This window comes from Gadus macrocephalus, chromosome 2 (assembly GCF_031168955.1).
Source record: "Gadus macrocephalus chromosome 2, ASM3116895v1".
NCBI lineage: Eukaryota > Metazoa > Chordata > Actinopteri > Gadiformes > Gadidae > Gadus > Gadus macrocephalus.
Genome location: NC_082383.1, coordinates 11,820,666 through 11,834,527, shown reverse-complemented (window position 1 = coordinate 11,834,527; position 13,862 = coordinate 11,820,666). Strand labels below are relative to the sequence as shown.

Below are 13,862 nucleotides of genomic sequence, written 5' to 3'. Positions count from 1 at the left end.
GATAATAAACACACGCGCACACGCACCTAACCCCAATACATGTTGATCTACAGGTTTATCCGGTCAGCAGGGAAATGTATTCAAAATAATAATGCAAATGTCTTGCTGTTAACCATATGTTTAGGGTATGGTCAAATTCCTTCATTCCATAATTACAGTGTTTTGTTATTTTGGTTTTGCACCATAGCCAGTGACGGACTGGGATTAAAAAACGGCCCTGGCCTTTTCACCCACCAGCGGCCCACACAGAGACGCGCACGCACGCGCGTGTCCGCAACACACAGATATAACTTCACATGCACGGAAATAACACAAACTTTTGTAGCCCCATTGGTGATGAACTCTCTAACTTTAATATGGATCAAGACTGACTGTCCTCACCGTTTCTCACTGTCCTCCTGTCTTACTCCCTGCCCCTCTGTTTGTTCAGTGTCTTGAACATTAGTGCTAGCGCTGGTGCTACTAGCTGAAGCTGCACTTGGCGGCTTAAAAAACAAATCGGTCAGTTTCGCGCATTTTTCACTGTCAGCCAACAGTAATTTCCTGGAATTCGCTCCCTTTTTCTCCGCTCCTCCCTTCTGTCGCTTAATTCCTCGATTCATAGTTCATACTCATAGTAACCTCAGCAGACTGGTATCTTTCAACTTCCAACAACCCCCTATACGCAGACGCGGCCTGATTCGGTTTTCAAATTCCCAGAAGTCATTGCTTCACATAACTTTCGTAAACCAATAATACAATTAAAAATACAGGCAGATTTGTTGTATTTCAATTTCAAACCATGCACTTTTTAAACATCTGATTGGATAAAGCTACAAAATAATGTAGACCGATGTAAATATTAAGGGCAACCATTACTGTAGTATATAGACACTCATATCTGGTATAAATACTGATTTGTTTCCTATTATATAGCATGAATAGGGATTTAGAAATGGCTAATTTGAAGCTTTTAACACTATAGACGCTTGATAGTGGGCCAAGAGATAATGTGGGGCCGCGTTGCGACGAAGCGGCCATGCAAACCCGACAAGCATGCCGCCCCGTGATTGGCCGGCCGAAACGGCCCACGAGAGGCCGCGGCCCGTCTGGCATCTGCCCGAATGCCAGACCGTCCAGTCCGTCACTAACCATAGCCAATTCCCTGGGGGTCCATTCCCACCTTGCCTTTTAACATCTGTCCTAGTCGACGCCCACCATAACCCACACCCACCTGCTAACTCCGCACCCAACCTTTAATACTGTATACTGTAAATGGGCTACCGCTGATCAAGTCATGCTGCCTTCAAGCAGTGTGTGTGTGTGTGCGTGTGCGTGCGTGTGTGTGTTTGTTGTTCAGAATCATATGAGGGGCCGTATGGGACATTATTCAGAATAAGCATGCACATACACATATAAAACCAAACTCATTCACATACTATACTGAAAACCTCGCACACATGCAAGTGAAAAGCTTTTACATACACAACTGAAACACTCTCACCAAACAACTGAAAAATGATACGCTCACATACACAACTGAAAAGCTTGCATAAAACCTAATGAAACCTTTTACATGGACTACTGAAATTCTTTCACACATACTGGTAAAATGTTCTCATATACACAGCAGAAAAATGTCCTCTCACACACATATGAAACCATTCACATACTATACTGTAAACCTCACACATACACAAGTAAAAGCTTTTACATGCACAACTGAAACACCTTCACTCAATCAACTGAAAAGCTCTTATAGACTATTTGAGTGGTTTCATATGTGAATGCGCATGCTTATTCTGAATAATGTCCCATACGGCCCCTCATAGAATCATGTGTTCTGTCACAAGGGCTCTCTGCCTATAGATGGATCAATGTTACACTGACTCGAAACATCTGTGGTGTAGCAGCAGAAGGTGGTGTAAACGGCGGTAAACTACACACATTTCTACAGCAAATGTCTTCTTTAGTTTATACAGTGTGTGTGTGTGTGTGTGTGTGTGTGTGTGTGTGTGTGTGTGTGTGTGTGTGTGTGTGTGTGTGTGTGTGTGTGTGTGTGTGTGTGTGTGTGTGTGTGTGTGTGTGTGTGTGTGTGTGTGTGTGCTCTGTTTTCTCACTCACTCACTCACTCTCTCTCACTCTTACTGTCACTCAAACTCTCTATCTCCCTCATATTTGCACTTGGATAGTGGCCAGGTGAATGGAGGTGCTCAAAGAAAGAGAGAGAGTGGAAGAGTATGACAGTAATATTTAATTTCAACACACTGTTCTGTTCAGATCTGATGGAAAGTGTTGGGGGCCTTTTATATAATATTTTCCTTCTACACTCGTGACTCCTTGGATCCTTCCCTGGGTTTTATTCAACTAGCAGCCATCATGGTTCTAATCGTAGATGGGTGGGGGGAACTGAATGCAGGTCAACTAGGGGGCCACTTGGTTGAATAAAGCCTATTAGTGAAGACAGAAGGACATTGATGGGTTCTCGTTTCTCATTAGTCAGATTCAACATCACAGGCTGTGCAACGCTAGACACCAATTGCTCAGGGGTGTGGGGTGTCAGGGATACGCAGACAGGGCAAAGGATTGCCAGTGACTGACACTTTACCCAAAAGGGAAATACACTTTAAAGTCTGCTGATTGCCTGTCACAGTAGGGGAACAAAAAGTCAGAGAGGGGCGCAGTTTGAAGGTGGAATTTAATATATTATGAAAAAGAAAAGATGACAGAACTGTCTTCAATGTCACACAGATGATCAGAGGTATCTGCAGAAAAGGGTGAAGGGTAGCTGCCTTAAACAGGTTTCATACCCAGCTTTAATTCTAAAACTCAAAATGGGGTTGTCCATAGCAACCATTATTGACATATATTGTGTTTCGGATAAGCTATTGCGAAAGACTATCTATGACTTCATCTCATCTCCGTGACCGGACAGGCACGGTCGAAGATTACGTTCGATCTGGTTTACCTCTCCCTTTAATAAAACATATCTAAGAGATTAACCATTTCTATTTAGTAAATGACTCAAAATGGGGTTGTCCATAGCAACCATTATTGACATATATTGTGTTTCGGATAAGCTATTGCGAAAGACTATCTATGACTTCATCTCATCTCCGTGACCGGACAGGCACGGTCGAACATTACGTTCGATCTGGTTTACCTCTCCCTTTAATAAAAAAAAAAAGAAGTGCTGTCTCACCTGGTTGACAGCGCCATTGGTGTTTGACATGTACACATGCCAATGCTGTAGTAGTCATAGAAGTAGACATGGTGGCAGGAGTAACACTACCTTCTTCATGAAAAGGGTTTGCATGAAAAGGGTAGCGAGTGCAGGACCAGAGGGGGGCTTATTTTAGCATGAGTTGACGACAGAACACGTTGTGACACAACCAGTTCATAACGACAATGGTGCTCTGGGCGTGGCGGTGACGTCAGGAAGTGGCAGTATGAGCGCTGCCGGTGGAGTGGAGGTGACGGTGGGGCAACATGTGTAAATCCCCCGATGCTGGCTGAATTGGACAGACAACTAAATAACTGTCAAGCTGGAAGAAATGCTAACCGTCTAACCCAACCTACTATAAACATAAAATAGGATCAATCAAGAAGACATGAAAAATAACTAAGATTAAACACTTCAGATGGTCAGGATAAAATGTGATATGCACACACACACACACACACACACACACACACACACACACACACACACACACACACACACACACACACACACACACACACACACACACACACACACACACACACACACACACACACACACACACACACACACACACACACACACACACACACACACACACAGTTGTAGTAGTGTCCATGCAACACTTGTCGGGCTCCTCTGAAAACCATGACACAGGGTGGTGATGTCTATTTATGTCTCTTTTTTTTGGAGTAAACAGATACACAAAACAGATGTTTTCATGTTACTATGTCTGAGATCTGAGCGTGTTGAGACCGCCAACTCACAGCCATCTCCCACTGTGTGGGTGATGGCTGGTTTAACCTGTGCGCGCATAACTGTGAAATGCCCCACAGGTGTGCAGCCTCACCCAGCCCCAGAGTTTATTCAGTCTGACTCGGGCCAGGTGAGTCTGCCTAAACCAGCCATCAACCATACACACTCAATAGAAGTCGCCATCGAGCATTGACCTTATTTCATGTTACATGACCATTGTGTAGAACCCCCCCCCCCCACACACACACACACCTTCTACATACTACTACTAATACTAGAAGTAGTGTGTCTTTTCAACCAACGATCTAAAGACAGTCCGCTAGTGTGGCAAGCTGTCGTGTCGTCTGTACGGGAGAGATTAGGACAAAACAGCTCCCCCTATCTACACACACACACACATACACATCAACACACACATACAGCCTTGTAAATCTCACATGGTTCAAAGGAGCCTGGTTGGAAAAATACATGGAGAGGGAGATAGGGCCATATGATTGGCTGATGCAATTACAAGGTGCTTTATGTGTTTTGCAAGGCAACACAAATCACAACCAGTTAAATTAAATGGGCACTCCCTTTGTGCATCCCTGTGTGATTGTGTGTTCTTATCGTGTGTGTGTGTGTGTGTGTGTGTGTGTGTGTGTGTGTGTGTGTGTGTGTGTGTGTGTGTGTGTGTGTGTGTGTGTGTGTGTGTGTGTGTGTGTGTGTGTGTGTGTGTGTGTGTGTGTGTGTGTGTGTGTGTGTGTGTGTGTGTGTGCAATATATAAGCTCATACCAGCTGTATGCCAACAGACGGCTCTTAATCTCTATAGTTATAGGGTCATACTGATAATACTCCATTTAAGTATGATCAGTGTATAAGTGCCACAAGTGAGGTACCAATACATTTACCTGACAGTGCTCCATTTTCTTTCCCCCATTCTCGTTTTCTAAGTAATTACCCAAATAACAAATGCAGTATAATGCCGCTTTTCCACCGCACATGTAGCTCGACTCGACACGACTCGACACGACACGACTCGACACGGTAGCAGCACGGGTGCTTTTCCACCGCAAATAGTACCTCCTGGACGTGGGCGGGGTCGGCTGCGCGAAAGGGCCGTGACGTATTTGTGTACGCGACGCAAACAACACATACGCAACCCACACATGGACAGAACCCACATAACAACAATGGAGGACATCGATCACATTACTATTATTAGCTGGCATGTTGAAGAAGTTGGAGAAGTGGAACATGTTGGCTGCGGCGCTGCTATGGATGTTACCAGCATGGTTGCCATGTCGCTCTCGTGACTTCGTCACACTCTCTGGCCAATCAGTCGCCGGCCGTCTGCAGACGTCACCTTTTAGCATCGGCTCAGCTCGCTTGGAACCTAGAGCGAGTAGGTACTAGAAAAAGCAGCCACTTCAGGTACCAGATACCATGGTACCGCGGTGGAAACGCAAAAAATGCGAGCTGAGTCGAGTCGTGTCGAGTCGTGTCGAGCTGGTACCATGCAGTGGAAAAGCGGCATAAGGCTACTAGGTTTGTCTGAGAAATTGACAAGCAATGAATTATGACATTCATAAGCATTCCGAACTATGTGTTAGTAGGCTAGACTAGGCCTATAAACCAAAAGGAATTATTAAATCAGCAGTATATCAGTTGGCTTCAAACAAGAACGGCACTGTATTTCATGTTTTTTTTCTCCATATTATGCATGTATAGGACATAGTTAAAGACATAATTTGTATCTATTCATGGAGTAAAAAAAACTAAATTCTTCACCGCTTTAAACCTTGCTTTCAGCAATATTGATATAGCCTAGGCTTTGCGCACGTATTGACCCTGAAGCTGTGAAGGTAGAGCTAATTTAATTCAATGTTTACCAAAGGTCATTCATTTATTCTACCTTTATTCTCTCACACACACAACATGCAGCCAGCATATTGCATTTGTCATAGAATAAAACAAGTTTTCCAACCCTAATCTACATTATATTTATTTTTTTAATGAGCTCACTCACGGTGATGGTGCCAGATGCTATTTTAGCCCCAATCACTATCATAGGCTTATGCCTCATGCTCAAGCACATCCCCACAATTGCTTGACGTCAAATCAAATACTCAAGCCTCAAATGACAGCAGCAAAAAGTAAAAGCGGCCCAAGATAAGTTCCCTTTATTGAAATTTAAATAACTGAAAAATGAAACAAGCGCTTAAAACTTGAGACATAATTTGAGCAAGTAATGTTTTGGCCACCATCATAATTCTTTACAACCGTGATATACGGTTCTTTGAAAAATCACCCAACACTAGCATTGACACACACCTGATACTGATACAGATGTGTGTAGCCTATAGTGACACCTCTGGGAAAAGAGGTCCATAGCACTAGAGCTTTGGAGTTGTTGCCAACAATAGTTCTATGAAGTCACCACTGAGCAGCACCGACAGTGGTGTAGTGGCTGTGGTCTGTTTGAATTCCATCCCAAAAGTGCTTGTTTCGATATCCAATGTCTGCAGCCTTCCTGCAGGCCTCTTTGACAAGCCGCCCCTTCCCGCTCCTAATGACTTGTGTCTGTATCATTCTAAATGTCTACTAAATAAATGTTATTGACGTGATGTCTGCCCCCCCCCTCCCCCCCCCCCCCCCACAGTGCCTGGAGACGCTGGGCAGCCGCCAGCTGGACATGCAGAACTTCATGGCAGACGGCTGTATGGAAGCCCTCCTGGAGGAGAAGAGACGCTACTGCTTCCTGGTGGACAAACATTGTACCTTCTCGGACCAGATCTCGGCCTTTCACGATAAGGTGAGCCCAGAAAAGCCACAAAAAAACCCTTACAAAATGATTCGAGAAGGTAAATAGTTATATTGAATTGACCATTGGCCCACGTGTGTTAAACATAAGGCATGTATCCCTCAAGGTATTTTTATGCACGTTTGAACTATCACTTTAGAAAAGTTGGATGGAAACTGCATAATTTGAGAAAATATCCTCAATTTCACAACAAACATTTTTACACTCCCTTGAGGTGTTGTTTTTTTTATTGTAGTTGAAGATCTAAATGGGAGATGGAAACACCTTTTCCTAATAAGAACTGATGTAGTAAACATTTAACTCGCATGAATGATATGCTGTTTCCGCTGTTGGTATGTTCCCGGCTATACCCTTAACGCTCGAAATTATGGCTAATAGCAACAAGGTAAGCCTACATGTGGATCGATGAGGAGCCTTAAATATTCCTTGGGCCTCATCCATGAAAAATCAACAAAGCCATTTTAGGTGGAAATCATTAATTGAATGCCAGATCCACCCCGAGTGACAAAATTAAATGCTTTAGACCTTTGTTTTATTTCACATCTTCTACTATTCTTTTTTTTTTTTTCACACACATTTTTTGCTTCTTGCGACTTTTGTAAAGTTAGCTTGAAATGTGCTTTGTCGTAGGTTAGGTAAGGTCATCTTGGTGAAAATGTCAATAGTCATTCATTTCTTATTTTATATTTGCTTTCTGTGTGTGTTTGTGCCATCGCGGCGGTCAGGCTGGGGAGATGCTGAGGGCTAACCTTGCCAGCTGGCAGGACCAGTGCAACAGCGCCACCGAGATACCTGACAGTGTCCTCTCCATGATCGAGGGGCTCCGCGTGCCAATCCCCATCACGCCGCTGCCCTCGCCCTCCCCCTCGCGACACAGCATGGTGAGAGCCCGGAGGAGGTTATGACAGCCTAGTGGCAACGGGCGTGTGTCACACCCCGCTGAATGTTTCTGGGTGGTTCAAAGCCCAAAGTTTACAGGCTACCTGTCGACTAATTTGAGCAAGAAACCTAATGCCTCCCCACTAATCAATACAATGGATGCGAATAATAATTGAGATAAAAGATAAAGAAAGGGAGAGGGCCATGGAGGTATCATGAAAATACCAAGAGATTGAAGTTCTTTATTAACACATGAAAAATGATGTTCATCCTCTATTTGCATTGGCTTTACTTAATCTAGCTTTGTAAGCTATAATTTGAATCACCTTAGTCACCAATAAATCCAATATAAGAAGCTTCATTCTAGATAGCTATGTTAGCAAAGCATAATAAATTCTTAAAATTGTAAAATCCGTTATCTCCAATATACACTCACGCACAATTTTTTTTTCTTTTTACAGTTGTGTGGTTATTTAGCCTGTCTGGTGTGAAATAGCATCGACCCCACAGCCATGGTGTCGCCAACATTGGCATTGTCTCTACTTCACTTTGGCTGTCCCCCCTTGTGAACAGAACTTGTCGATGGGTCGTGACTCCATCAGCGCACCCCCAGCCCCGCCGCTCAAGACTCAGACCAGTCCTCTGGCCAACATGTTCAACCAGAACAACATCTCTGCCAGCAACCCTGCCATCAACGGCAAAAACTTCACAGACCGACACTCAGGTAAGACGCAGTTGTTTGTTACACGTATTCCTACATATATGTACTGTGTGAATTTACGATTTAATCTTTATCTTTTGGTTAAAGGTACATGCTGCCTGTGTTTGCATGTTTGCTTAAAGGTCTGTAAAAGACAATGTGTATCTTAGGAGGAATGGGTTCCTGGTATTTTATCTGATGAATAGACTCAGCAGAGGGATGGCCACACAGTATTGTCAGGCAGTTACATTCCCTGGCATCAGAGTGTGTCGGCCAAGTCGTGAATTTACCACTAAGCCCACAGAGAAAATAAAGAAACATCTACATTTCTGCTTGCATAAGATGTATCTTTGCTGACGCACACACACACGCACATGCCAACCTTTATACGTCAAACACAAACACACACAACTTAACACACAACACCCTGTTCTCCTCGCACACTCACACACCATCTCGCTGACGTTACTCCGCTTTCCCACCCACCTCCTCCAGACCCACACGGCCCCAGCGAGGAGGCCGGCATGCCCAGGTCCCTCTCGGTGGCCACGGGCCTCAACAGCATGGTGACCAGGCCCCGCGTGCGCACCGTCTTCCCCCACACGGCCGGCAGCAACGCCACGTTGCTCAGCTTCCAAGAGGGGGAGCTCATCACGCTGCTAATCCCAGACGAGAAGGACGGATGGATGTACGGCGAGCTGGAGAAGACCAGGCAGTGAGTCTTGCTCCGCAGTCTTGTTCCAGAATGCCTCGTCTGGTCCTGGTCCAGTAGTTGCTACAGTCCTATGCCAGTCCCCGTCCCGGCCTCAAACAGTCCTGGTCCGTAATCCTGGTCTTCGTAATGGTCCAGAGTCCTGGTCCAGTCCCTTATACAGTCTGGTTCTAGAGACCTGGTCTCAGACCTGGTCCAGTCCTGGTCCAGAGTCCTGGTCCAGTCCCTTATACAGTCTGGTTCTAGAGACCTGGTCTCAGACCTGGTCCAGTCCTTGTCCAGATTCCTGATTCACTGCGTTTCTATGCATTTGACATTACAGTATATATGGCATTTACATTTGAGGACAATCAAAGGAAGATTTGAGTAGTCACAAAAAATTCCATCCAACCTACCAGTAGTTAAAAATATAAACCCGGACAGAGTAGCTGTCCGAAACAAGTTTAGGAACGCGGTCATCCCATATGTCATATTCCTATTTTATATTGTTCGGTTTTACTTTTTATTAGTTTTACTCATTCAACAGAAGCTTTTATCCAAAGCAACCTAACAATGAGTTCAGAGACACATATTTTTCCCATTATGAAGGACCATGCTTTGCTCATTGTATTTAATGCAAATATCAACCTCAATATTATTAATTGCCTTTGCTGCTGATTAGAGTAGAAAGAGAGAGAGAGCAATAAACATGATTGCCACTCCCCCTCTGCTTCCTCACTCCCTACTTTTCTCCCCCATTGAGAATTGTTGCATTCACCCCTGTAATTGACAGGCAAGATGGATTCCGCACCAGCCGATCAGGTTTGGTCAGAAATGGGCCGGGAGTCTACCTAAATCTAAATTGGCTCAGGCAGGCGCAGTGAACTCAAAACGGGTGTTCTCAAAGAGCATTTCATTCATTCATTGCTGACGGATGGCTATGGCTCTTCTGCATTACACTCCAAGTATAGCTCTTTAACCTGACCACAATCTTACAGCACTTTTAATAAGTGCAGTACAACGTCCCAATCGTCCCAATTATGACCTAAATTGTTTTGAACAGTATAATACCATGCTCTGCCGCCCTTTGATGTTGACAGTACATCACTTCTGCTGCTTCACTGTACCCGAGGCCAGAAGAGATTGTTAAGAGATTTAATAACCTACTGGGACCACTCTTTATCAAGCTCACACTCAGTCAATGTACTCAGAAAGCAAGGTCAGAGACTTAGAGTAAATATCTTTGAGTGAGTAGCTGTTTGGGAAAATAACAACAAGACAAAAGCCATGCCGTTCCCAAAAGGGAAACCCCAACTGGACCCCATCTGAAATGTTCAAAGGCTAAGGGTTCGTCTCCTGTTTTTTGTGGCGTTGTCGTTCACGGGCTCACCTCCCGGTCGTGTTGAATCCAATGTTATCCAAAATAAACGTTAAAACGTGTAATTGTAGTAGAATATTTTTGGAAAGCAGATGAATTGTGCAGCCCAGACTGGGGACGATGGCTGTTTAATAAAGTGTGACAGTGATGTAATAAAACATAGAATTACGCTAAGCCTATACTTTGATTTACTAAGTGGTGCGGCCCTGAGATTACTGTGTGATGGGTGAGCTCACAAATACATACAAAAGATTGGAAATTGTGGTTTACCAGAGAAGTAAAATAATATTCCACCGCATAGCTGAGCTTCTTAGTGATTCTTTTAGTTTCATCCTATAGTGCTGCTTTGCAATGTGGCATGGTTATGCCATTGTTTGCGAGGCATGGAATCTGAATTTGTATTCAGAAAATATGTTCCAAGGCTACCACACGTGTGTAGAATTACAAGTTATGCCCGAGATCATCCTTCATTGCTCTAAACTCCCCCCCCCCCCCCCCCTGCCTCTCGCCTCCTATCCTTCCCCTCTCAATCGTCTCTCCCCACCTCCCTTCTCTTTACCTCCCACTCTCTCCTTCTCTTCCTCTCCTTTCCCTCCCTCCCTCCCCCTGACCCCCCCCCCCCCCCCCCCAGGAGAGGTTGGTTCCCGTCGTCCTACTGCCGTGTGTACTCTGAGCCCCTCGTGAGTAACAACAGGTAAGTAGACTCCCCTGTCATGCTCACAGGCACGCACGCACGCACGCACGCGCACACTAACACACAGATAGGAGAGGCATCACGTTGCAGCCTTTTGTATTGCTTGGCGGTAGTTTCCTTCTCTCTCCTACCAGACTGATGGAGCCTCTCTACTGTATATTGAGCACTCCTCTTCTGTGACCTTTGATTCCTAGCAATGTGTTGCACTTTCCAACTGCCATGTATCCATGTATTTAAGGGACTTACTTGACGGAGCACTATTTGCATATATAATGTGTCTGTTAATGAAATGCAATTGGTTGTTCACATGTTTTGTTATTCATGCTGGAATGGTGAAATAGCACTACAGATGCTTTCCTTTTAGACTCATCCACTCATTCATTCAGAAATATGGGTATTACTCAGCCTTCCGTCACATATCTTTACTAAGTGCATCTCTGTGTTAATTAAGAGCAGGACGCTGCACTGTGTGTGTCTGTGTGTGTTTGTGCGTGCTGACGAGAGTTAAGAGACACACCTTTAAAAAGCTTGTCCCTAATTGATACATTGATGGCTTCTCATTGTTTTGTCTGTGACACACCGCTGCCACTGCGAGGATTCCAGAAAAACACACAGAAACACACACACAAGCATGCATGCATGCATGCATGCACACACACACTCCCAAACATACACATGCATGCACACACATCCTTTAACAACTATTAGAAACCTTTTAAAGGTATCTCATTACGCATGCAGACATGAGGCAGAGAGCACACACACACACACACACACACACACACACACACAGAACACACACACACACACACACACACACACACACACACACACACACACACACACACACACACACACACACACACACACACACACACACACACACACACACACACACACACACACACACACACACACACACACACACATAAACATAAACAAACACTTGGCCACACACTCACAGACCCACACATTCAGAATTGTCGAAGAGTCCTTAAAGATCCTCTATTATACTACTTTTCTGGTCTTCATTTCTTATTAATGACTCATATAGAGCAACCTGACACGAATCACAGCACAAAAAACGATGTAAATTTTCAGGAAACTCTTTCTCTCATCTTTGCGCTTTCAGCCTTCTCTGTCAATATTCGGCTTCGTCCTTCTCCGCCCCCTCCTGCCAACCCCACTCCGTTGTGATTGGTTGCCTTCCGGAATAGCATGTTGCAGCATTACCATACATGGAAAATCCGTATTGTTCTGCGTAGATAAATCCCGGAAATTTGAACAAGTGAATGGCGACTGGCGTCCCTAGTGTTTAGCGCTCTGCACAGCCACCCCAGACGGTCAGCAGGGAATACGTCGAAATGCATGTACGTCATTATTTAACACTTAAGTATGGTTAAACATGACTATAAATCATTATAACAACGTTTATAGGTCATGAAAGTCGAAAAAGCATAATAGGTGCTCTTTAAGAAGTGGCTTGAATCCTTGTGACTTTCTCCTATGTCACCTCCAATTGGCTGACCTTCCTGTCCCCCCCACCCCAGCATGGGGTCCGCCCCCTTCCGCAGCCGCAGTGTGGTCAACCTGCACCACCAGGACACGGAGACGGACGAGGCGACCATGGTGCTGCCCCCCACCGACTACCGAGAACAGCGCAGTCGCACCGCAGCTGGCGCCGCATCAGCATCAGCAGCAGCGCCATCCGGTCCGTCCCCCCTAGCCACCGCAGCCACTGCGCCGGTCACCATGACGACGATGGCAACGACCGCCACCGCCAACAACAACGGCTATCGCCAGCGCTACTCTCCCACGCCTTCCACCGTGTCCTCCATCTCCTCGTCCAATCAGAGCTCGGTCAGTGGTGTGGGCGGGTTTGGGAAATAGTGTGGTGGGGGATGGGGTTTAGTTGTTGGTGTGTGTTGTCTGGTGGGTTCGTTTTGCATCTATCTATTTATTTAAATTGATATTATCTTTCTTTCTCTTTCTCTCTTCTCTCTCTCTCTTTCTCTCTCGCTCTCGCTCTCTCGCTCTCGCTCTCTCTCTCGCTCTCTCACTAAATCTCTCTCTAATTCTCTCTCTCTCTCTCATTCTCTCTCTAATTCTCTCTCTAATTCTCTCTCTCTCTCTCATTCTCTCTCTAATTCTCTCTCTAATTCTCTCTCTCTCTTCTTTGTTTGTGTGTCTCTTGGACCGTTGGTGTCAAAGTCAGGTCTCTTCCCTGGAGCAGCAGTTGTTCAACTATCAACTTTTTCATTACTTTTTCATCTATAAAACTTGTTTTTACAATCAAACACATGTTTGAATGAACACACGTGCATGGAGAGTTTGCAGGGTACTGAACTCTGACATCTTTGGTTCCTATTTAAGTGTTAATTCGGCCTGTAATGATTCGCTAGTCAATCTCACACTCTCGCTCCAGTTGCTGCAATAAACCGATAGGGTGGTCTGGCCTTCGCAGGTCGCTGTAACCGCCACAGGGGCTTGCGCTAATCCTGAGGAGCTAGCACTGCTCATGCAAAGTTTGTGCACAGTTCGTGTACAGCGCTAGCCGTGCAGTGTCATGGGCATGTCTCACTTTATTTTGCATTAGTTTGACTGTTTATGAAACTACATCAACAATTTGGGATGTAAATTGAGTTACAAACGGCACATTCAAGCTAGATTAACTTCCTATTTTTGTCCTCATAGCAGCCTAAAGAACACAAGTCTCTGGAGAACAATGTTGTAATCCTGCTTGCCTACTCCTATCCTT

The 13,862-nt window shown here is 44.9% G+C and overlaps 1 protein-coding gene across 3 annotated transcripts in view; it reads left to right on the top strand.

Annotated features, from left to right (window-relative positions):
- baiap2l1b (BAR/IMD domain containing adaptor protein 2 like 1b) overlaps positions 1-13,862 on the top strand; it is a 34,539-nt gene that overhangs the window by 13,874 nt on the left and 6,803 nt on the right. For 2 of the 3 annotated variants that reach the window (XM_060041362.1, XM_060041373.1), the window contains 6 exons: positions 6,601-6,753; positions 7,488-7,643; positions 8,215-8,365; positions 8,837-9,056; positions 11,042-11,104; positions 12,655-12,964. In XM_060041362.1, the coding sequence (XP_059897345.1) occupies positions 6,601-6,753; positions 7,488-7,643; positions 8,215-8,365; positions 8,837-9,056; positions 11,042-11,104; positions 12,655-12,964 (1,053 nt within the window). The remainder of the gene's footprint in view (positions 1-6,600; positions 6,754-7,487; positions 7,644-8,214; positions 8,366-8,836; positions 9,057-11,041; positions 11,105-12,654; positions 12,965-13,862) is intronic. The other variant, XM_060041382.1, reaches the window with a different exon arrangement.